General features: G+C 42.2%; 1 protein-coding gene and 1 long non-coding RNA gene across 12 annotated transcripts in view; one reads left to right on the top strand and one right to left on the bottom strand.

Annotated features, from left to right (window-relative positions):
- LOC307034086 (uncharacterized protein) overlaps nucleotides 1–23,775 on the top strand; it is a 74,947-nt gene that overhangs the window by 24,010 nt on the left and 27,162 nt on the right. For 2 of the 10 annotated variants that reach the window (XR_013806753.1, XR_013806754.1), the window contains exons 4-6: nucleotides 20,328–21,355; nucleotides 21,572–21,749; nucleotides 23,366–23,458. Coding sequence is in view for 1 of the 10 variants with exons in the window: in XM_079672813.1 (XP_079528939.1) it covers nucleotides 20,987–21,355; nucleotides 21,572–21,712; nucleotides 23,366–23,458 (603 nt within the window). In the remaining 9 variants the exon portion in view is untranslated. Of the gene's footprint in view, nucleotides 1–20,327; nucleotides 21,356–21,571; nucleotides 22,705–23,365; nucleotides 23,459–23,775 lie in introns of all 10 variants that reach the window. The other 8 variants (XR_013806755.1, XR_013806756.1, XR_013806757.1 and 5 more) reach the window with 5 other exon arrangements.
- On the bottom strand, nucleotides 6,955–11,772 carry LOC307031097. Of its 2 annotated transcripts, XR_013805874.1 has the most exons (4): nucleotides 8,403–11,757; nucleotides 8,072–8,151; nucleotides 7,552–7,907; nucleotides 6,956–7,471 (listed from the first exon to the last, which is right to left on the bottom strand). It is a non-coding gene; the product is annotated as an uncharacterized lncRNA (long non-coding RNA). The 2 variants fall into 2 exon arrangements; XR_013805873.1 differs by having other exon boundaries at nucleotides 6,955–7,907; nucleotides 8,403–11,772.

Genomic DNA, 23,775 nt, shown 5'->3' with positions numbered 1-23,775 from the left:
CCAAAATTGTCCAAATCGGCCAAGCCATTTGTAGCTATTGTCTGCAAATGCTAATTAATTAAACTTGTGCCAATTGTGCAAATTGCCCAACATTTGGGAGTTAGCATCTGGGAGTTTCTATGTGCTGTGGAAACATACTATACATTTGTACAATAAAACTTTGGGGTACTCAACATTTCCGGGCTTACAATGCTGTAAAGTAGACAGACAAGTAGAGAAAGCGCCTCTGAATGATGAATATGTGCTTGATTGTTGCATCTGTGCTCTAAATGCAAACTGTATCTCCAAGTTGGATCTGTTAGCCAGAGATTGCAGTGTTTCCCTCCACTCTGCTCCCATGATCCAGCTGATGATAAAGATGGAGGTTACGAGATTCAGTGCCAGCCCCCAGTGCCCCCCCCAGTGATCTATTGTGCCCACTGCACAACATGATATAGTACTCTGTGTGTGTGTGTGTGTGTGTGTGTGTGTGTGTGTGTGTGTGTGTGTGTGTGTGTGTGTGTGTGTGTGTGTGTGTGTGTGTGTGTGAAAAAGAGCGAGCGAGAGAGAGCGCGAGCGCGCGAGAGAGAGAGATTTGATTTGAGTAAGCTGCATCAGAAATGAGCTCCTGAACAAAAAATCGAAATTGGACCTAAAAAGTGAGACATTTTATAGGAAAATCTGCAGAATTAACTCCAAAGAAGAGTTAACGACATTGATCGACAGAAACCAGAGGAAGAAACGCAATTTTTGGATGTATTTTTGAGTTGAAACTACAAACTAGCTTTCAACTACCAATTGACAACTGTCAACCGTCTAGCTGTGGGCTGCTAGCTGTGGGCTGCCAGCTGTTACCTGCCACTGTTGGAAGGAGCTGCACCAAAGAAGGTAGAGGAACATTATAAACTGAATTATTTCATGAAGATAAAAAGAAAGGAAAAGAAAAGTATTTGTAAGCTAATTAATTAGCCTAGCCTCTCTTTGGAACAAAACAAGTGGTCGCCATGGAAACTGTCCAGCAGGCAAAAAAGAACTTCTCAGCTCTCAGAGCAGAGGGAAGAGAGATTGAATATCCTGCTAAATGCAAGAGTGTAAATGCGAAGGACAAACACAAGGAGAAGACACTGTGTGGAAACCCAGAGGTCCTCTTCACTGACTATGCCCAACAAAAAGGAGGAAGGAAGAAGAACAACCTCATATTCTTCACTGATTCCATCTACATCTGGAAAGATACTCTGTGCAGGAATTATGCATACGTATCCAGAGAGGGCATCGGCTCAGGAGGCAGATTAAAAATCTGTAAAGATGAACACCTTGACAAAGATGACCCTCTGCTCACCATCACATACTACACCAAAGGAAAGGTCATGGTCCAAGGGAATGAAGCCAACCTGGAGTCATTCCAAGAGGCATTCCCCCTGTTGAAAGCTGAGGTGGACACAAAGAGGATCAATGTCCCCTCTGATGTCCCCTCTGATGTCCCCTCTGACAGCGAAGGTGATGAGAGCCCAATAGAGAACCCCAACACCATGTCCATCTCTGCCCCTCCCACACCGGCCAGCTCCAACAATCGGCTGAAGGAGAGTATGGCCCTGCTGGAGCTGGACTTTGCAGAATTCAAAGAGCGGACCCAGGCCAGGCAGTCTGGTCCCCCAGACAACACTCTGCAGCAGCTTAAAGAGGACCTCCAGCAGCTCAAGAGCGACAACGAGGCTTTGGCATCTGACCTCAGAGGAAGTGTAGAGGCACTCAAACAGGAGAACAGTGTGCTCCGTGTTCAGTTAGCCAAGGTGAGGGAGGATGCTGAGTGTAGAGAGAAGAGCTTCACCAGGCAGGTCCAGCACCTGACAGAGAAACTCTCATCAGTCCTCACAATGACGAGTAGAGAGAGAGACACAGACTCTTCCTGCCAGTGTCCCTGGCCCACCCTCTCTGCTCAGCACCCAGCCCAACAACACCCTGGCCCGTCCTGATACACCCACACAGCCAGCTGCCCACAGCCAGCTCTGCCCATCCCAGCCTCCCTCTACTCAGCAGGAAGAACAAGACCCACAAGTGGTCCTGCTGGCTGACTCAAACGGGAAGTTCCTGGACCCAAGAAAGCTTTTCCCTGATAAAAAGGTGCTGTCTAAACACTGCAGCACCACAGGCCAGGCCATGAAGCTGTTGAAAAAGGAGACCCTCAGGAGCCCTCAGTACCTGGTGATCCACACGGGAACAAATGACCTGCACACCCTCCGTAGGGACACTGCTGAGGCAGTGAGGAAAATGGCGGAGCAGGCCAGTAAGGAATTCCCTGACACCCGCATTGTGGTCTCCACCCTGCTGCCAAGGACAGACACCCCTCCTCATGTCATCCATGACATTAATATGGAGATCAGAAAAGGATGTGCCACCTTACCAAATGTCCACCTGGCCCTCCACTCAACCATTGGCCCCTGGGACCTCTATGATGGACTCCACCTACACAGAGAGAGGGTGGGGATATTTGCAAAGACCCTCAAAGATGCAGCCCTGGGACGCAGTCCTCCCACCCCCTCCTCTAGAGGCCTTATAGACCCTCCCACACCGCTTCCTCCCCATCACCACCCCAGGATCACCACCCCTGCTGTGAGGAGACACAACAGCTCAGCCTGGACTTCCCACTCCCCACGCCCCCAACACACCCAGAGGAGGCTGCTTTCACCCAGCTCAACACCTGCACAACATCAGCAGCAGAGATATGCAGCAACAGCTGCTCCTTGTCTCCCTCCCCGCCTACAGCAGCGGAGCTATGCTGCAGTTGTAGCCCAGCCTGCTGCCACCCTCCCTCCCCCTGCTACCTCTGAACTGGGAGACATCAGGATGATGCTGCAACCCCTGTGCACCCGACTTCTGTCCAGCGAAGACATTACATTTATATGTTATCGTAGTAATCAGTACAATAGCAATATTAGTGAAAGTAGTTGTTTTATTTGTTGTTGTTTTTTTGTTTCTTTATATATATTTGTCTCACTATACAGGTTCATTTTGATTGTTTTGTATTTTTTAAAAGATGCGTTCTTTTCATATAAGCTGTTGGAATATTCAGGGACTCCACTCCTCAACCTTTGAGGTTAAGAGTGAGAATCCAGAGTTCTTAGAATCTATCAAAGATGTTGATATAATTATATTAACAGAAACATGGTGTAAAAATGATCTGCTCACTCACTGTCCTCCAGGTTATAATGAAGTAATGGTGCCCTCTATAAAATCAAAAAACATACGCAAGGGCAGAACATCGGGGGGGATCTTGGTGTGGTATAAAGGAGATCTTTGCCATCAGATCTCAGTAGTAAAACAAGGTAAATCACACATTTGGCTAAGGTTAGATCAAGCCCTGGGCATAACTGACAGGAATCTATACGTGTGTGCTATTTATATACCCCCAGTAGATTCTCCTTATTTTGAAGAAGACATTTTTGAAACTCTCCATTCAGAAATAGCCTATTTTCAGGCCCAGGGAAATGTGCTTCTAACTGGAGATCTGAACGGACGAACAGGAATTGAACCTGATGTCATAGACCCACAGGGCAGCCACCATGTATTTGGTGAGCCCCCCCTGTTTACCACACCAACCGTCAGCCATCGGAACAGCCTTGACTCTGAAATCAATCAGAATGGCAAAGAGATAGTGCATCTCTGTCGGGCCTTAGGCCTGTACATAGTGAACGGGAGGTTCAGAGGGGACTCTTTAGGGAGATTCACATACTCCTCAGCTCTAGGGTCTAGTGTAGTAGACTATGCAATCACTGACATGGACCCCTCCACTATCAGTGCATTCACTGTCAGACAGCAATCCCCCTTTTCAGACCACAACCAAATCAATGTGTTCTTTAAAGTCTCAGGTCCAATGAGTGACACAACAAGGGGACCCAGTAGGCTGTATACATTAAATCCTACTTACAGATGGGCCCCAGACAGTGGAGACAAATTCACCATGGCCTTGAACTCACCTGATCTGATGAATGACATGTCACTATTTGACCAAAATCAATATGTTCCTACCAAAGATGGTGTAAACATGGCCATTGATTATATCAATATGATATTTCACAAGGCAGCTATTAAAGCTGACCTTGTAAAACAAAAGCGGAAGCCTGTTAAAAGGCAAAACGCTGACAAATGGTTTGACCAGGAATGCAAGACCATCAGAAAAGACCTGAGAAAAATAGCAAATGAAAAACATCGGCAACCAAACAACCCAGCCTTACGCATTAGATACAATGACCTTTTAAACAAATATAAATGTACAATAAGGAACAAAAAACAAAATTATACCCACATGAAACTTGAGGATATTGAGAAAGCCATTGATCAAAATCAATTCTGGGATCTGTGGAGCAACTTCAACACAAAACAACCGCAAGCATTACCCATCCAAAACGGTGACATCTGGAGAGAACATTTTGAAAGTTTGTACAAAGACATACCAATAAATCTAATGAATTCAGATCAATGTATTACAAAAGAGAAACTCCAAACATTAGAAGAAACTATTAAAGACAACCAAAACCCCCTTGATTTCCCAATGACTTGGGAAGAGTTGACCACACAGACACAATCTCTCCGGCCAAGGAAAGCTTGTGGCCCAGACAACATTAAAAACGAAATGCTCAGATGCAGCACCCCAGAGATGCAGGGTACAGTATTAAAGCTGTTCAATATCATATTGCAGTCAGGATGTTTTCCTGACATCTGGTGCAAAGGGCTCATTTCCCCCATTCATAAGAGTGGAGACAAATCAGACCCTAATAACTACCGTGGCATCTGTGTCAGCAGCTGTCTGGGGAAATTATTCTGTAGTATTCTAAATAAAAGAATACAAGATTTCCTTAACCGACAATCCATCTTGAGTCAAAATCAAATTGGCTTCCTTCCAAAACACCGCACCACCGACCATGTATATACCCTTCACACTTTAGTTAACAAACATGTACACCAAACAAAACATGGTAAGATATTCACTTGTTTCATTGATTTCAAAAAAGCTTTCGACTCTATTTGGCACGAAGGGCTCTATTATAGACTTCTACATTGTGGTTTAGGGGGCAAAATGTACGATCTGGTTAAATCAATGTATTTAGGGAATAAGTGTGCTGTTAAAATTGGAGACAAACAAACTGAATTCTTCACCCAGAGAAGAGGTGTTCGTCAGGGTTGCAATTTAAGTCCCACTTTATTTAATATATATATAAATGAACTTGCTGTTCAGTTGGATCACTGTGCTGCTCCTGGCCTCTCCCTCCTAGAGAGAGAGGTGAAGTGTCTGCTTTATGCTGATGACCTTGTTCTGCTGTCTCCTACTGAACAAGGACTACAACAACAGCTGGACATAGTAGACCAGTACTGTAAGAACTGGGCCCTGGCAGTCAATATGAAGAAAACTAATGTCATGGTTTTCCCAAAACGCCCCAGATGTCAGGAGAACAAATACCAGTTTACCATAAATAATCATATCATCGAACATAGTATGAGTTACACCTACCTCGGTTTAACCATAACAGCATCAGGAAGTTTCAACATGGCAGTGAATGCACTCAAAGAAAAAGCCAGAAGAGCTCTTAATGCAATTAAGAGAACATTTTATAATGTCCAAATTCCAATTAAAATCTGGCTCAAAATCTTTGATAGTGTGATCCAGCCCATTGCGCTGTACGGTAGTGAAGTATGGGGTCCACTCAGTCACCAGAGCTATACCCGCTGGGACAAACATCCAACAGAGTCTTTCCATGCAGAATTCTGCAGATACATTTTACGTGTTCAGAGAAAAACACCAACAAATGCATGTAGAGCAGAATTAGGCAGATACCCACTGATCATTAACACTCAAAAGAGAGCACTGACATTCTTTAACCACCTTAGATCCAGCCCCCGAGACACCCTCCACTCCAAAGCCCTCCAAAGCCCTCCAAAGCCAAGAGCTAACCCCAGAGAAGAGTCCCCTATGTCAGCTGGTGCTGAGGCTAACTGCCCCCTCTCAGAGCCACTCTGACCAGTCTCTCAACAACACTGCTCTCCAAACACCAATCACAGTCAAACGCATTATAACACAATGTAAAGACAACTATTTACAACATTGGGAAGAAGAAACTAAAAGCCAAAGTAGATTAGAATGTTACCTGGCTCTAAACAGAGAGTATGAGCTGGCAGAGTATCTCTCTACTGTCAGAGATAGAAAGCAGAGACAGATCCTAACCAAGTACAGGCTCAGTGACCACAAACTGGCAATCGAAACAGGAAGACTCAAAAGATCCTGGCAACCAAAAGAGAACAGAACATGTGGTCACTGTACGACAGGTGAGACTGAGACAGAGATGCACTTCCTCCTGAAGTGCCAAACATTCAACGAAGTAAGGAGCATTTATTGGAACAAGTTGAACTCTGTAATCCCAGGTTTCAAGGAGGTTGATGACCTCTCAAGACTGAGAGTACTCCTAGGAGAAGGAGACAAGGCACACCTTGCTGCCCAATATGTATACACATGCCACAACCTGAGGGACAGTGAATGAGACTCACACACACACACACACACACACACGTTGAAATGTAATTGTATCACTGTATATATATATATATCATCAATAATATGTAAAAATTTGAAATGTCTGTTAATGTTGTTAATTATTTTGTATTGTGATGCTTTGGCAACATTGTTTAATTTAACTTTCATGCCAATAAAGCCCAATTGGAGGGAGAGAGAGAGAGAGAGAGAGAGAGAGAGAGAGAGAGAGAGAGAGAGAGAGAGAGAGAGAGAGAGAGAGAGAGAGAGAGAGAGAGAGAGAGAGAGAGAGAGAGAGAGAGAGAGAGAGAGAGAGAGAGAGAGAGAGAGAGATCAGTGCTCCGTGCTCCATTTAGGTTCAAATTTTAATAATTTGGATGTCAAATTGTTATATATGAGAATGCATTTCTCCATTGTTGATGGATATAGTAATTTATTAATCATTTGATAATTAGCCGGTTACAGACAGCCCATTGATTGTCATTTCTGATATCTGTGTGGTGTTGATGGACAGCTGCTTTAATAAATGTGTGTGTGAGAGAGTGAGTGAGTGAGTGAGAGAGAGAAAGTGTGTGTGTGAGAGAGAGAAAGCGAAAGAGAGAGAAAGTGTGTGTGTGTGTGTGGCTCCTCACTGCTGTGTTAGCGACTGTAGAGCTTCCAACATGTTTCTCTTGTATTCAGTGCTCCATTTATGTTCAAATTTTAATACAAAAAAGTGCTTTGAGAATGCATTATATGGCCTCTGTATTTATGGGAAGGTGGGCCTCGAAAAAATTTAAGACTTAAAAGTGGGCCCTGAGTTGGAAAAGGTTGGGAACCACTGCTTTACACTATATTGATGAGGCTCTGAGGAGATGTGGCGCTCGATATAATCCTTGCGGAAAACAAGAATCCCAACTTCTATGAAAGCCCATTTTAAGGGGCCTTTCTTTATTGGAGGCTTGTGTTGCCTGCAGATTCGGCAAAACATTCCTTTTTAAAAAGAAAAACGTGTTAATTCTTACAAAAAATAAGTTTTATTACAAATATGAACTTGCAAATGCCATTCATACCATGCTGGGTGAGGTAGAGCTAATTCTTGAACTGTGGCATTTTGAGCCAATCAGGGTTCCATCCTGAGTGGCGATGCTTGGAATCTGAAAATAATGCATTGGTATTACTGCATTTAAATGGTAGAGTTCTCCTTGCTATTATACTATGTCTGTGTCTGTGTCTGTGATGCTTGGAACTGTGCTGCTTGTTCACCTGCACCTGCTTGTACCACACTGGGACCTGCTGCTGCTTGTATCACACTGGGACCTGCACCTGCTTCTACACTGGGACCTGCTGCTGCTTCTACCACACTGGGACCTGCTGCCTCTCCCTCAGTACTCTGACTAGTTGTGCCAGCATCTTCACTGACCACCGGCTAGAATTGAAAACAAGCTTGAATTTAGTTTGGTCTCTGCATTGCAACTCACTGTTGACTGCAATTGTATAATTTCAGGTCAAATGAACCGACATATATCATTATTGAGACTTATGCATTTATTATTGCCATTGCAAGCAAAATGCTAACATTGGCTAAGTTACCTGTGGTCTCTCCTCCTCTCCTCGTCTCTCCTCCTCATCCTCACGCCGTATTCTCTTAAAATATTTTTGAATACTCATATCTGAGGAGTAATGCAGGGGAAATTAACAGTCTAACCTTAGCTAAAGTTAATCTGTGTCCTAACTGGCATAGCCCGAAGAGAAAACAAATTATAACCTTTTTTATATTTAATTTAGCACACGTAACTTGCACGCAGCAAAGTTGGCCTGGTTACGTTAAATACACTCTTAGTTGCCACTAACTTCAAATAATTCGAATCTCCTACCAAAGTCAGAAAACAGCAACACAATAAGGAGAAAATAGTTACTTTACCTTAGTGTCCGCGTCTTCTAAATTAACGTCGTCTTCTCCGTTTTTCGTTTCCCTCCACGCGATGGCAGCACGAACAGGAGGTGTCGAGCGAGGGATCATACACTAGTTAATCGATCGCAGAGCGAACAGGGGGGAATTATTGTCCCCTAGTTAATCAACCGCAGAGCGAACAGGCACAGGAGACGTAGAGCGAGGGCTCATTGTCCATCAGTTAATCACTCGCAGATGGCGTCGCTCGCGGACGGATACATTTTTTTTTTTAAAGGTCCGAAATATACTTGGGCGGGCCTTAATATACCTGGGCGGCCCGCCCAAGTATTAACATTGTGTGGGAAACACTGAAAGCATACACATTTTGGGAGTACTTCTAATTGTCCTTGTACATACCTTCACTGTCCCTGTACATCTAAGACGTGGAATGCCCTTATTGTCCACCATAGTAAAATACACTTCTCAGGCGTCACTCGCAAACAGGAAGTAATATTTAGTTGCCACCTTTGTGCTTGTAGTGATTTGGCATCAGAGAGGGATTATTTTTGTATAAATGCACATCTTTAAAAAAAAATGAGACAGAGTTGTATGTTTTTAGGTTGTGACTTTAAAACAAACGTTTATTTTACATTTAAATCACACGAAAACAGGAAACACTGCCATCACACATTGGTTGATTTCAAACCAGGAGTAGTGGTACATTCTAGAATATCATCTGTGAATGAATCAGATGAAAATGACCAAGAGTATTTAGAGCCTGAATCAGATACTTCCATTCCATCAAGTAGTCATTATCAAACTGAGGACTTGCAGAAGGTCATAGAGCAAAGATGTGCTGCTGCTTTGCTTAAATTGGAACATTTGGTCCATGTGCCAGGCACAGCAGTTGATGTGTTTTTAGAGGAACTTTGGCATTTGATTTGTTCTGCACCTGCACCGCTATCTTGTGACATTGTGAGGGGCATCTTTCAACAGAGAAACGTTCATATTAATGATCTTATTATAACAGAAACTGTTGATGCTTTATCTTTTGGTAATCCAGTTCAGAGGTCCATACAGAAAAGTGGACCTCTAAGTACTATGTACCTGCGTAAGCAGTATTAAAAGCAGAACTTCAGTGTTGTGGAGCCAGTTGAATACATTCTTGATGCTAAAAATAAACGTACTTTCCAATATGTACCGATTTTGAAGTCCTGACAGCAGTTTTTAAGTAGAAGGGATATACTTGATAAAGTTGTTGAGGGACATCCAAGACAGGAGGGTCACATGTTCAGTAGCGTCCTATCAGTACAAGTCTTCAAGAGATGGTTCCCTGTTTAAAGAGCCTGTGACACGAACCCAACAACTGTTGTGCAATGAAATAGTGGGCTACTAGTAATCTCGAACCGTCAGTTTAAAAAAGAAAAGGCGATACCGTTCCGATAAATATCAATAATTTCGAACATCGCGGGAAAATTCCTTCGACTCATTTTGAGGTTTTGGGGGAAGCCGGAAGTGACGTCAATGTGGGAACGCTTCACTGTGCGGCGAGAGAGCCAAACACGGACAAAGTGTGTTGTCATGCGTAGAAATGGTGAATTACTGATTTTAGGCACGTTAATAACGTTTTAATGAAGTTGACTACAGCATATTCATATTTGTCAGTGCTTTCATGTCAATTCGGCGAACATAAACATAAATGATCGTGGTGAAGATGATGATTAAATTAGGATTAAAAATCGGTAGTGAGAGCTGCTGAATTTCCTCCCGTCGGATGTGATATAAAAACAAATCGATTATTTTTGTAAACTCAAGTGGATGAAACTACATTTATTAGTGCTTTCATGTCAATTCGGCGAACATATGACACATTAAATGATCGTGAGGATGATGATGTAAAAATCTTTTGTTTGAGCCGGTCTGCATTTCCTGATGAGAAAACAAACCTTAGCTTTTTGTAGTTGCAGACTCAGTGGTGTAGTGGGCGTTGGACGTGGGGGTACGCTGTACCCCCACTTATTTGAAGCATGATTTATTTTTTTAATAGTCTAATACATCTAAAATCATTGCCAGTGTTATCAGTTGCAAGTGTGTGTTTGTTGTAATAATGACGAAAACATAATAGGCAGATTTCACAGTAATTATAATAAAAACGCAGCTCAAGCATTTATGCAACTTGATTTGAAACGTGTGTGTGTGTGAGGGGCAGAACTGTGTGTGTAGGGTGACCAGGTGTCCCGCACTGCGGGACTGCACACACAGCATTTTTATTATTTGTCCCGCGTCCCACACATTGAGACTATGTCCCGCATTTGAGTGATAGTCGCGCAGAAAGGCCGGATCGGTTCGCTGACAGCCGGCACCTCCCTTTATTATTATATTGTCTAAACGGCATCATGTAAATTGCGCTGACAGGCGACACAGAGGTTCTCAAGCCCCCCCGTTGACAGTTCACAAGCGCGTCCATAGTGTCTCCCGTCCACCCACCACCCCGTCCACCCAGTTAAACATCCCCACTACACCACTGGTTGTAGTAGTAGGCCTACACCAACATGGATTAAACGTGTGGTTTTTTTTACCACAATGTTGGGGAAATTAATGGATAAAATGCACGGATTATTATTATTATTATTATTCCCACTCCGATCGGGACACTAGGTCCACCGTTTCCCCGCAGCGAGGCTCCCCCCGTTGACAGTTTACGTGGGCTGGGCTGGGTGCAGTGGCGGACTGGCCATCGGGACGAATCCCGATGGGCCGGTACCGAAGTGGGCCGGTCGGATAAGTCACTAGCACATCCCCCACTCCCCCCGTTGACAATTTACTAGTTGTACCGAAGTGGGCCGGTCGAGAGTCCCGGGCTGATTTTTAGTCCCAGTCCACCACTGGCTACATGACCGTATGATCGCCCATATTTATGCACCTAATTCCTAAACTTCTAACAGATACAAAATAAACCGATCCTTCAGCCTCACATGAGCTCTCAGACACGTTCAAAATTAAACTGTCATCGCTGTCTGAGCTTGCTGCTGTGTGCGCCATCGTGCGTTTACATGCAGATGCTGGGATCCTGAACGGTGCAGCTGGAGCGCTGTGCCCGCATTGACGTCACCCATAATTTGGCGGGACATGAAGAATCCCCGAGAAGATCCAGGAAATGGTCAACATGAAGGGCAGATTAATGGTTATCAAAGTACAAATATCCAAAATCAGTTCAGTAACGGTTTTCAAGGGGACAATATTTACTCAAATTGATGGGTTTGGATAATGGGGGAAAATCGTGTCACAGGCTCTTTAAATAAAAAAAAAATTTCACTGGGGAAAAGCCACGAATAATCCTTAATTTATATGTGGACGACTTTGAAACCTGTAACCCACTTGGCACCTCGAGAAAGATACACAAACTTTGTGCTGTTTATTGAATATTAGCGAACTTGCCTCAAGGGTCTCACTCCTCGCTGTCATCCATCTACTTGGCAGCTTTGTGCAAAAGTGATGTTATTAAAACGTATGGTTTTGACAAAGTCTTTGAACCTCTTGTACAAGATTTGAAAACTCTGGAGGAGCTGGGTGTTTATGTCCCACAGTTAGGTGAGTCAGTTAAAGGTGCAGTGTTCAGTGTAGTGGCTGACAACCTGGGAGCGCACTCCGTTGCAGGATTTATGCAGAGTTTTTCAGTGGAATACTACTGCAGATTTTGCACAGGAAAGAGCAGTGATATTCAACTACATTCAATTGCATCTGGTGCTTTCAGCTTGAGAACCAAGGAGCTTCATCAAGCCCATGTCAAACAGGCCCAAGATACGGGTACATTTTGTTATGGAGTGAAAAATGAATGTGTTTTCACAAAAAATCTTTCTCATTTTCATGTCATCTTTGGCTATCCACCTGACCTTGCACATGATCTTTTTGAGGGTATAATCCCAGTGGAACTAGCTCGCTGCTTAGTATTGCGAATATCGAGAACGTTTTTCACTTTGGGTGAACTGAACAGTGCCATCGTGAAGTTTCCCTACAAATGGGCAGATGGGACAAATAAACCTCATGTGGTGTCACAAACTTTCTCCAGGACAAAAACTGTGGGGGGAAATGCTCATGAAAACGAGCCTTCTCAGATTTCTACCGTTTTTAGTTGGATCACTTCTACCTAAAGATGAGCCTGCATGGCTGGTTCTCATGGATCTGAAGGACATTACAGACATTGTTGTTGCCCCTGTGCATAGTGATGACTCACTAGCTTTCTTAGAAAGTAAAATCCTAGAGCACAGGCAGAGGTACAAAGAGTCTGCTACCAAAACACCATTATTTGGAGCACTGACCCCAGCTGATTAAGCTGTTTGGTCCAGTTGTTGAGCAATGGACAATGCGCTTTGAAGCTAAGCATAGCTTTTTTAAGCAGGTTATCAGACACACAAGCTGCTTCAAGAATGTGCCCCTCTCCCTAGCCTCAAAGCATCAGATGATGATTGCTTACCACCTGAGCTCTCCATGTCTGAGCAAATCTGAAATAGAGGTCTCATCTGTATGTACTCTACCAGTAGACTTATTGAAAGAGGAGATAGCACAGGTCATCAGACAAAAGTTCTCTGACACAACTGTGGTCCACCTTGCACAGTGTGTAAAAATCAAGGGCATAACTTATAGGAAGGGAATGATATTGGCCCACAGATCAGCAGGTGGCCTTCCTGAATTCAGTGAAATTGACCAAATCTGCATTCTACATGAGTGTATTTTACATGGTCAAAGAGCTCTGTGGTTGGTATAGCGAGCATTATCGAGCCTTTGAACTCACTTCCAGCACCCACAAGAACATTCACCCTTATTGCACTCAGTGAACTACTTGACACATATCCACTCGCTGACTACAAGATCGGATCAGCCCGCATGGTTACCCTGAAAAGACATATTGAAATAAGAGGTATGCTTGGTACATGGGTGGGGAGGGGGGGGGGGGTCTGTTGTACAGTTGTTTATACAACTCATATACAGGTGGAGCGATTCATTTTGGACAGTTTGAAACGCGAGTGCTGTGATTGGTACGTGATCTGCCCTCGCTCAAGGGAAAACCTCCAGCTTGACTTGAGACCGCCCCCGTGATAGATACATGTAATTATAATGAAGCCAGCTGCAATGGATCATTGATCCACCAGGGGGTGCAGTGGGGTTCCACACTGGAGCTCATGTGAAATAAAGTCAGATACAGTACGCTGGATGTACAGCGGAACTGTGTTAAGATCCATATGTCACGGATATCATACTCTATGCTAAATAAGAGACATGTAATCATTTACAAAACATCACCATGTTGTTATTTAACAAAATAATTTTGTTATTCGAAAAAAACGAACGGGAGGAAATGCAGCCCGGCTCTCGATTTTTAATCCTAATTTAATCATCATCTTCACCACGATCATTTATGTTTATGTTCGCCGAATTGACATGAAATCACTGACACATATGAATATACTGTATTCAACTTCATTAAAACGTTATTAACGTGCCTAAACTCAGTAATTCACCAAAAATATGTATATTTTAATGGAGTTTCGTCGGTCGATCAGGATCCCAAAGTGTAGCGGAGGGATCCTCATCTGGATGAAGGGTGTTATTTTCCCCATAAAGAACAAGTCGCTGCAAATTATCCCGCTTATTACATGGCCACATTCTCAACAAAGTAACGACATGACTCCCAGTATTAATTGAAATGCTTTTATGGATTTAGAAAATGTTTTTATTGATTTAAAAAATAGTTGTATGTATTGATTTAAATTCACATGCATCCGCTAAGAAAAATAGTCCGTTGTTACCATTTTTTAAACAGTCTGAATGAAACGGCAGCTCTCAGCTGTGTATTTACACAACTAATGGCCCATCAACCACAGCTCTCTCCCCCCCTCCCCCCCTGATCTTTCTTCTCCAGCAGCTAAATTAACAGTAGGTTACTCTGAGTGACCAAAGACTATGTGACAAGCTTACAGTTACTGACGTATCAACACCATAAAAGCTGGTGGGTTGAAAGCAATACGGGAGGTAAAAATAACTACAATAATTGTGACTTATTTATTGTGGCTTTTATGTTTTTAGGTATAACATTTTATGTAATTCAGGCTTATAGTTCACCCTTCTCTAAAAGCCTTCAACAATGACAATATTCATTGTAATTTAATAAATCCTTCCAACACACATTGTAAAAAATAGCCTACTGTAAGTTAAGAAATCATTTCAATATGTACATCTTCTGATGTAACAACAATAACATTATAAATAGTAACATAGCTGAACATGGTATTGCACATTTAGCTTTGAGTGTTACTGACCTGAGATGTTTTTATTACAGGAATTAAGGTGACTGAGGCTTTTTAACCTACAGGGATGCAAACTCATCAGGTATGAAAAAGGTGACAAGGATCCGAGCCCCCGGCTCCCCCACCCCACGGAATGACAGAGGATTTTAGCAGTCAGAACAACTAAAGCAGCAGTGTTAATAATAACAGAAACGCCAAAGAGTCACATAATAGAAATATATAAAAGCATTTATTTCAAATTGTGGAGCAGTCAGTTTATAATTTTGGCAGCACTGTTGAGCATTTTGAAAATGTATTTTCAGGCCTCTGTGCAAGGCTTAGTCTTTTTATCTTTATAGCCACATGGTGTAAAGTAACTAAGTTCATAAACTCAACAAGTACTATACTTGGGCACAATTTTGAGATACTTGTACTTTATTTAAGTATTTCAATGTTTTGCTACTTTGTTCTTCTTCTAGTTAGAACTTCTACTCCACTACAGTTCAGAGGTACATGGTGTACTTTGACTCCACTACATGTATTTAATACCTTTAGTTACTTCACAGATCTGGATTAATTAAGTGAAATATAATCAAGTGTTAAATCAGACTTTAGTTCCACCTGGAGTAAATCCACAAGCTACCCTGCAGTATACAAAGTCATTCAAACTAGCTGCACCTTTAGCAGCTTTGAGAACACTTTCATGATCAATCATTATAAAACATATATCTATTATTCTGAAATGGACCAATCTGCACAATGACTACTTTTACTGTCGCTACTTTCACTATATTTTGATGATAATACTTTTCTACTTTTACTTGAGGAACATTTTGAATGCAGGACTTTTACTGTAACAGAGTATTCCTACACTCTGGGACTATTACTTTTACTCAAGTACAAGATCTGAGTACTTCTACTTTTACTCAAGTACAATATATATAATTATACCACCTCTGTTTATAGCCTATGAAAAAAACTATTAGAAATAGAAGGCTAAAGCTAAGGTTAGCAGATAGTGACAATGTATGCTAGCTAGCTAGCTCGACGATTCCTTAAATAATATTGCCACAGAAAAACTTTTCAGTTCACATCACGCTCTGCCGCTCCGACAGGGAGCTGTGCTCTGAACACCTGAACGGCCCGTTCTAACAGCTGTTCACCAGCGGTCCAGTCTGTGCCACAGTGACTCCGGATGCACAGTTAATATTAACGAACGCACCCGTAGGTAATGTAGCTGCTGAAGCTAGACCATCATCTCGGAGCAGCAGAGCCTTATTATACATCCATGAGCAGAGCCGACAGGCAGGAAGACTCGTGCACACAGCTCGTACTTCATTATAATATATAAAAAAAGAACACCATGCGTGTCATGATGGCACATAACAGCTCACGGCCGCAGATTACTCCGGGTCCCAGCCCCCCCCATACCCCAAAAATATTTGTATTGCAGATCTACATGAATCACACAAACGACTTATTTTGGATTCAAAACGGCGAATTTCGCCGAAAGGTGACACGTTTGCATCACTGAACATAGACAGAGCACAACTGAAACATAACATCTGAAATGATGTAACAACATAACACACTTGTGGGGATGCTTGGGATGTGAGGAGTAAGGGACACGGCTTAGAACGGGCGTGTCGCCTGGCAGGACAGGAGAGTGTGTGCACCAGTCTGCCTTGATCTATGAATTCATGTCCGTGACACTCACTGCTGCCCACAGCTGTTTTATAGAAGGAAATTCCTTCACTTCATGAAAGTGTTTTAACCACACACACCTCTACACACACATGACGTGTGTTATTTTCCCCATAAGGAACAAGTCGCTGCAAATTATCCCGCTTATTACACGGCCAAATTCTCAACAAAGTAACGACATGACTCTCAATATTAATTGAAATGCTTTTACGGATTTAGATTTTTTTTTTATTGATTAAAAAAATTGTTGTATGTATTGATTTAAAAAATTGTTGTATGTATTGATTTAAATTGACATGCATCCGCTAAGAAAAATAGTCCGTTGTTACAGTTTTTTAAACAGTCTGAATGAAACGGCAGCTCTCAGCTGTGTATTTACACAACTAATGGCCCATCAACAGTGTGAGAAAAAGTTTTTAGAGAGTACTTGTCCATGGACAAGTGAGTTTGGCAATTTACTTGTCCGAATACATTTTCACTTGTCCAGAATGGACACAAATCGGGGCCACTGGAATCTTCTTCTTCGCCATCGTATTTCACATTTTCCCACGGTTTTTATGTAAGATTTTACTGCATCACACATAGGGCTGGGTATCGTTTAGATTTTAACGATTCCGGTTCTGCTTTTCGATTCCAGTTATCTTCGGTTCTCGATTCCGGTTCTTTGAGAGGGTAAAAATAAGTCCCATGACAAACTGGGAGAAAAATATATTTATGAAAACATTAAGTCAAATCTGTATTCCTATTTACAAATCAGTTCATACTGTTTAATTTATTACGGTTATTGAATACAATTATATAAACATAATCTCTGCATTGTTTAGTTAGTTCTAAGTGGTGCAGTTTAAGAATGTACAATTGGCCCAGTTTCCTCTGATGTTACACTGCAACCTGCCTGTGAGACAGAGTCCAACCACACAATCTGTGTGTCCAACACATGTCCTGCAACACACATGCTGCAACCTGCCTGTCAGACAGAGTCCAACCACACATGTCCAACACATAGGCCTAATAATAATAATAATAATACATTATATTTATAGCCTATAGGCCTAGCGCTTTTCTAAAACTCAAAGACGCTTACACATGTCCTGCAATACACATGCTGCAGCTGCCCAGCTGCTCACTGTTTGTAAAAGTAAATAGATAGTATTTTAATTTCAATAATTTATATACCCTGCTTCATAAACAATACTGACATCCCTGTGCTCCTCCGAGTATGGGGGTCCGGGGATATGATTACAGCGCGAGGACACAGGGAGGCTGCTTCACTTCATAAAGGAAATGGCGGTCAATATTAACAACAAAGGAGCTAAAAGTCCTAATAACCTTCATTACGTGTTAGAGAAAGAACATAAGAAAGTTTGACAAAGATGAGGCTGTTAAACGGGCAGTGAATCCGCTGTGTGTAGAAAGAGAGAGAGAGAGAGAGACGCTGAGCTGCACCATGCAGCGATCAGCTGATCCGGAGCAGAGAGAGGGAGCTGCGGTCCGCGGGGCTCGGCTTCGCCTCCTGTCCTCACAACTCTTATCAATCCCGGGAACGGACAATTGTTATTTGTTCCTACTCGGAACCGAGTTTGGCTTCCCAACCCTGCCACTGTGCTACACTTCCCGCCCCGCCCCCGTCTAACTGTACAGAAAGCGGCGAGATGCATTTCATTAGGAATCGACAAACAGAACCGAAACTAACATTTCTAAACGAACAATGGCGGACACGTCCAATTTGCGAATGAGTTCTGCCTTTTGTAAACTGAATCTATCAATAATATAACAATAAATCCGGGCGAAAAACGTCACTTGTCCGCCGGACAAGTCAATTGAAAGATCTACTTGTCCGATATTGTAAATAACACGTCCCGGACGGTGGGACGTGTACTTTTTCGCACACTGATCAACCACAGCTCTCTCCCCACCTCCCCCCTTGATCTTTCTTCTCCAGCAGCTAAATTAACGGTAGGTTACTCTGAGTGACACGCTTACAGTTAGACACAACACTGTCATTGCAAGTGACCCTCAGTTAGTTGACTTTTATGCTCAACTGCTAAATTCGTTACTGATAAAAAAAGGGCTTCTACTGTACCTAATTACCTTAACACTAGAACCGCCAGAGGTTTTTGTATAGACCTACCTAAACCCGTCAAATCCCGCTATTAGAATGCAATTTTTAACAACATAGGGTGCTACATAACACACTTTCAGGAAAAGTCAGGGACTGGGAGACTTTAATATTTTATTGAAAAAAAGTTACATTGCACACACACAACACATCACACAAATTGACCCGATTGGCGGTTCTAGTATTAAATAAACTCACTAATTAATGAAACCAGTTCAATACGCATTATTCTTATTCTTATCATTCTTTATGAGCGCAGAAATAGTCTTAAAATCAGATCTGTTTTTTAAATGAAATCTGACGGCAGGCAATTAGCTCTGATCACCTATGACAAATGCGCCGCACCTAATCGCTGGCCATTCAGCCACAGACACTGTTCGAAATGGGGGGGAGCTAGGAGGAGCTTGGCTCCCCCGAAGAGGGAGGGAGCTCCCCTGAAGTCTGACTTTGAGATAAATTGGGGGAGCCCAAAACAGTCGTGCATATTTGTGTCACACAGATTAGAAATGTTGAGTTTCTGTAAATAACAGTTCTTGAAATAAATAATAGTTATTGTTCATTACAGTTTCTGAATATTTGTTTTATATTTGTGAATATGTCTGGGTGTTGCCATCTGTATGTGGCGGCGCTGCATTCTTACTTACGTTGCTATGATTATGGCGGTGATGCCGGCGCGGTATTTGAAATGTTCATTGATATATTTTTAACTCTGGCTGTGTAATAAAAAAATATGGCAAAACGAAAACAGCCAAGCGTCACAGCTTTTGGATTCACAAGCAAAGAAGCGAAGGAGTCTAAAAAGGACAATGTGAACGGAAAACAACTTTTAGTTGGCCGGCTGTAAGCGGCGTTAGGGTCGAGTTTGACAGCTCCACACCGAGGGAGAGGCCTGCCGATGCGGAGCCTGAAGAGGCTTCAACAACGGCCACATCCGCCGGCATAGTGACACCGTCTGTATTAGTAGAAGAGTTTTTTTATAGCAATTGATCGCATCCGCGCTGCTGCGCCAGTCAACAGAGCGTGCGTGTGACATATTTAGTAGCAGGATGTGCTCTGAAAAATAGGGCTCCCCGAAAGCAAATGGGTAATTCAAAAACTGACAGAGCTCCCTCTATACAAATCAAACTGTAGAAGGTGTGAAAGCACCTATTGTTTTAAATAATGATCGGAATGTGACCTGTGAGCCTTCTGAATTACTGTGGGAAAGCACATTCTAAACTAAAATGTTCAATCAATAAAGTAACATCTTATCTTATCTTAATAATATCTTCATATTAATAATAATAATAAATCATACAGTATGTGTCCGAAAGGGAGCAGGAGGAAGCAAACACAAAAATATACAAAAAATATACTGCATATTAAAGAAAACGATTGTAAAGGTAAAAGTATGAGCATAACAAATAAAGAAGTGTAATGTAAACATTCACATTATAATTATGATTATTTAATATATAAAGACTACATATTATTGAATTACAAGATTAGATATACTTTAGTTGATCTAAAATATTGATGTGTTAAAATGCTCTTCAAAACACAACTGAAAGTCCATGAAACTTGTCTTTCTGTATTTGTGAATGAAGCGCCATCTCCTGGTTAAAACCTGAAATTGAAAATCTGGCAACGCCCTCTTGGAAAATAGTGGGAGGGCTTAACATTCCTCTATACTGGTCTTTGGCTGGTGGTAGGCAGGAAGCTGTAAGCTGGAGTCTGAAATTCAGTGCTCCATCTGTATTCATTATACATTTCCATAGAAACTGCACTCAGTCATTTAAAAGTAGGCTTTCACCACTGAATTTGAAATCTAATAGTGTCTGAAGTCTATTTTTTTTTTTGTCTATGCAGACTAAATCGTCTTGATGATGGGAACTCCTGTGATCCTCAAGATAATCTTGACTGATTGCAGCTCTCAGAGGCTGACTCTCCCTCATGGACTCCCTGTATCAGTTGATGACCTCAAAGATGAAGTCAAGAAACAGTGTGGACTTGAGGGCAATTTCCGACTGCAGTTTATGGACTCCTTGTTTGGAAATGAATTCCTTAACCTTACATCAATGACTGAAGTAGTGGACAAAGGTACTCTGAGAGTCTGTGATGTGTCAAGGCCCACTGCTATTCTGAATGACCATGAGAGGTCTGCTGTTGCAGTCCTAAATCCCCAGATTTCTTACACTCTAAATGACTCCTCGTCCCTGTCCAGCGGATATGTGGATACAGATGTACAGTCAATTGAGTCTACGAGCCCACGATCTTCTTGGCCTGCTGTTTTTCATGTGCCCAAGTTCTCCTACGATGTAGAATTAAAACTTCAGCAGGAGGGGTTAACTTATGTTTAAAATTGCACTTTGCTTATGCCAGAGCCAAAGTTGAAGTCAGCCATCCTTGATGGTTTAGTGCAGGAAATAGTGAAGTATAAAGTCTGTCACTGATAAGGAGATGGAAGAGGTGGCACAAAGTCTTATCAAAACACATCCATGTTTATCTGAGAAGGGGTCCTGCACTGGATGTGGCGGATGGAAGACCAGTATAAACTATCCAACTACCGCACACACCTGAGAAAACTGGGCTGTCCAGAAGTGACAGTGAACTTAAAAAACAAACCTGCGAGAAAAACAAGTGCAGCTTTCGGCGTCAAAAAGGCAAAGAGAGCCGAGGTTAATTTTTGCCCAACATACCTAATTGCAGAAACTGCGGAGAGTCTGGAAGCTATGCAGAGAGCTTTACTTTTAGATGCAAAGAAGAGGAGCAATAGAGACATTGTGAAACTCAAGATGGAAAAGACCTTTGCACTCAGAAGACACAAAGTTGTTCGTGATGGTCCAATGGTGGAGGATTTCATGGCAAGGTGGCCTGCTCTGTTTGAAGTCTCTGAGGTAAGGCATATCCCATGCTTGGTTTTTCATCCTGAATTTTGAAGTTGATAAAAGGAAGTCTCTGGGAACACTGGCAAACTGCTAATATACTGTAACTGATTATATATAATTCATCTGTGCTTTTTAAACTCATCCTGGTCTCCAGTATTTGTGGTGGTTTTTTTCTCCTGATGTTAAACAATGATCAAATTCCTTTTTGCTTTTATGCGTTTTCAGATCAACTCTGAATTCAAGAGAATCACGACCAAGCCACTACAATCCAAATTCCTGTCTCAGCTGGACCTCCACTCTGGCACCCGGATGAAGCTGTTCCAAAAGCGAGGAGGACAGCTTGGGTTAGGCTTGGGCGGTATGACGGTATTACGGTATACCAGGGTATTTCGAAATCCCGTCGGTATGATTTTCAATACCTTGACGTCACAGACTGTGCGCCAAATCACAGATGCGTTTCATTCTATTACACTGACACTTAGTTTTGACAGGGATGACATTGGTTGTAATGCACATCACGTGCCAGCAGAGGGCAGGGGAGGGCAGTCCGTCTTTCCCGCTCTCAGAGCTCAGCACATAGCTGAGCAAGATGGCGGCAGCATTTGCTGGCCCCGAACTCGGACAACTAGTAAAAAAAGAAAAATGCCTCTGCACCTGTTTGGGACTATTTTGGGTTTACTCGTCGCCAGTGACTTCATCCAGCACAACGAGAGACAGAGGCACTTCTTTGGGAATGTTTAAGAGGGGGTGAGTGAGTGTTGACATTTTTTAATCCTATGCAACTGGTTGATGGTTTTGTAGTCGAGGTCCGACGGTTTTAAAAACGAAAGCATTTACGTGCTAAACATTCACGCGAGCAATCCAATTAATCAAATGGAAATAAGGTTTTTAACACATGCACGGAATAATATTGCCAAACTAGTTAGTGAATATAGCAAACTTTATTCAATAAGTCAAGTATTTACTCCCGGAAAATGTTTATGTATGATGATATATTAACTTAGCTCACAATGGAAACAACGTCGGACATCTACAAACGCGTCCTGTATCCGATCTCAAAATGTGCCATTTGCACAATGTGTCATGTATGCAGCCCTTGCTTTGCTCTTGCGCGCACGTCCCGGCACTTTGCGAGCGTTCTACCGGCTCGGGCTGCATTTTACACCGAACATATTATATACCGTTCCAAACATCTATTTGCCGCCGAACGCCACCTCGCTCAAGTCGACCCAAGTCATACCGTCATATACCGTATACCACAGTATGATGTCAGCAAGGTATGACGGTATGAAAAAAATGATACCGCCCAAGCCTAGCTTGGGGGAAGGCTGGAAACAATAATTTCGCAAATGGCTAATGTAAGTGATACAGTATCCTCACAATTATGAATAACCTATAAACATAAATGATTTTGAAAATGTGTTTTGAGAATCACGAATTTTAGAATTGTGAAAAGTGATGCTACAATATTTTACATTTTAGTTATTACATAATTTATTTGCAAGAATGGCACACAAAAAGTGCTCATCGCCAAGGAGACCATTAGTGCTTTTACTTTTTTTTTTTATCTTTCTCCTTTCAGTAGTGTAGTAGCTCCGCAGTGAAAGTGACCAGAGTGCCGGCTGACAGCAGCTCTAACACACTGTTACTCTTTGGTCCTTCAGTGCCACCGTAGCTTCTCTGATTGAGTAGAGCGTTGCCATTCCCTCTCTAACCACACCTTTAGCTAAAACACCCTAATTCTACACATTGTAGCTTTAATTGACCCTGTCTTGAGCCATCTATCCATCTCAATTTTAAATGTGATATATAATAATTCAACTCGTATATCCACTGACCACAATTTGAGAAAGATGTCCAGGGGATGTGGAGCTCACAGCAGGGCTTGCACTTTATTAGGAACTGTGATGTTGTATTCTCAAAGTAATATGTATCCAAATGACAGTTCACACCAGGAGTTGACTTGAATTAAAGCACAAGACCTGTAACAAGACACTAATCAAGTACATTTACTTTCAGTGTGGTGATGTAGATGCTGGACGCGACTCAATAATCAGGGGGCTATGCATCTACATGGGGGAGGATCCAAAAGACCTTGTGCGAGAATATGTGGTATGTACATGAATCTGCCTGCTTCTTTTATACTTCTCTTCACTTTTGCTTCATACATGATCTCTTGGGCTGAAATTGTTCATTGAAAATATAGTGGGTGGTTTTTGTTTCCTTTTCCTTTGTTTTCATATTATGAAATATTAAATTCAATATTTCATTGTTGCTGCTTGAATTAACCTAATACATTTAGAACGTGACTTAAAGGTGGGTTAGGTAAGTTTGAGAAACCGGCTCGAGATACACTTTTTGTTATATTCCATGGAATGCTCTTACATCCCAATAGCAATGAATATCTTAAGTGCTTTGACAAAAAATCC

This window comes from Notothenia rossii, assembly GCF_949606895.1.
Source record: "Notothenia rossii genome assembly, chromosome: 3".
Taxonomy (NCBI): Eukaryota; Metazoa; Chordata; class Actinopteri; order Perciformes; family Nototheniidae; genus Notothenia; species Notothenia rossii.
Note: the sequence above shows the minus strand (reverse complement) of the source record. Positions and strands in the feature narration are given on the sequence as shown.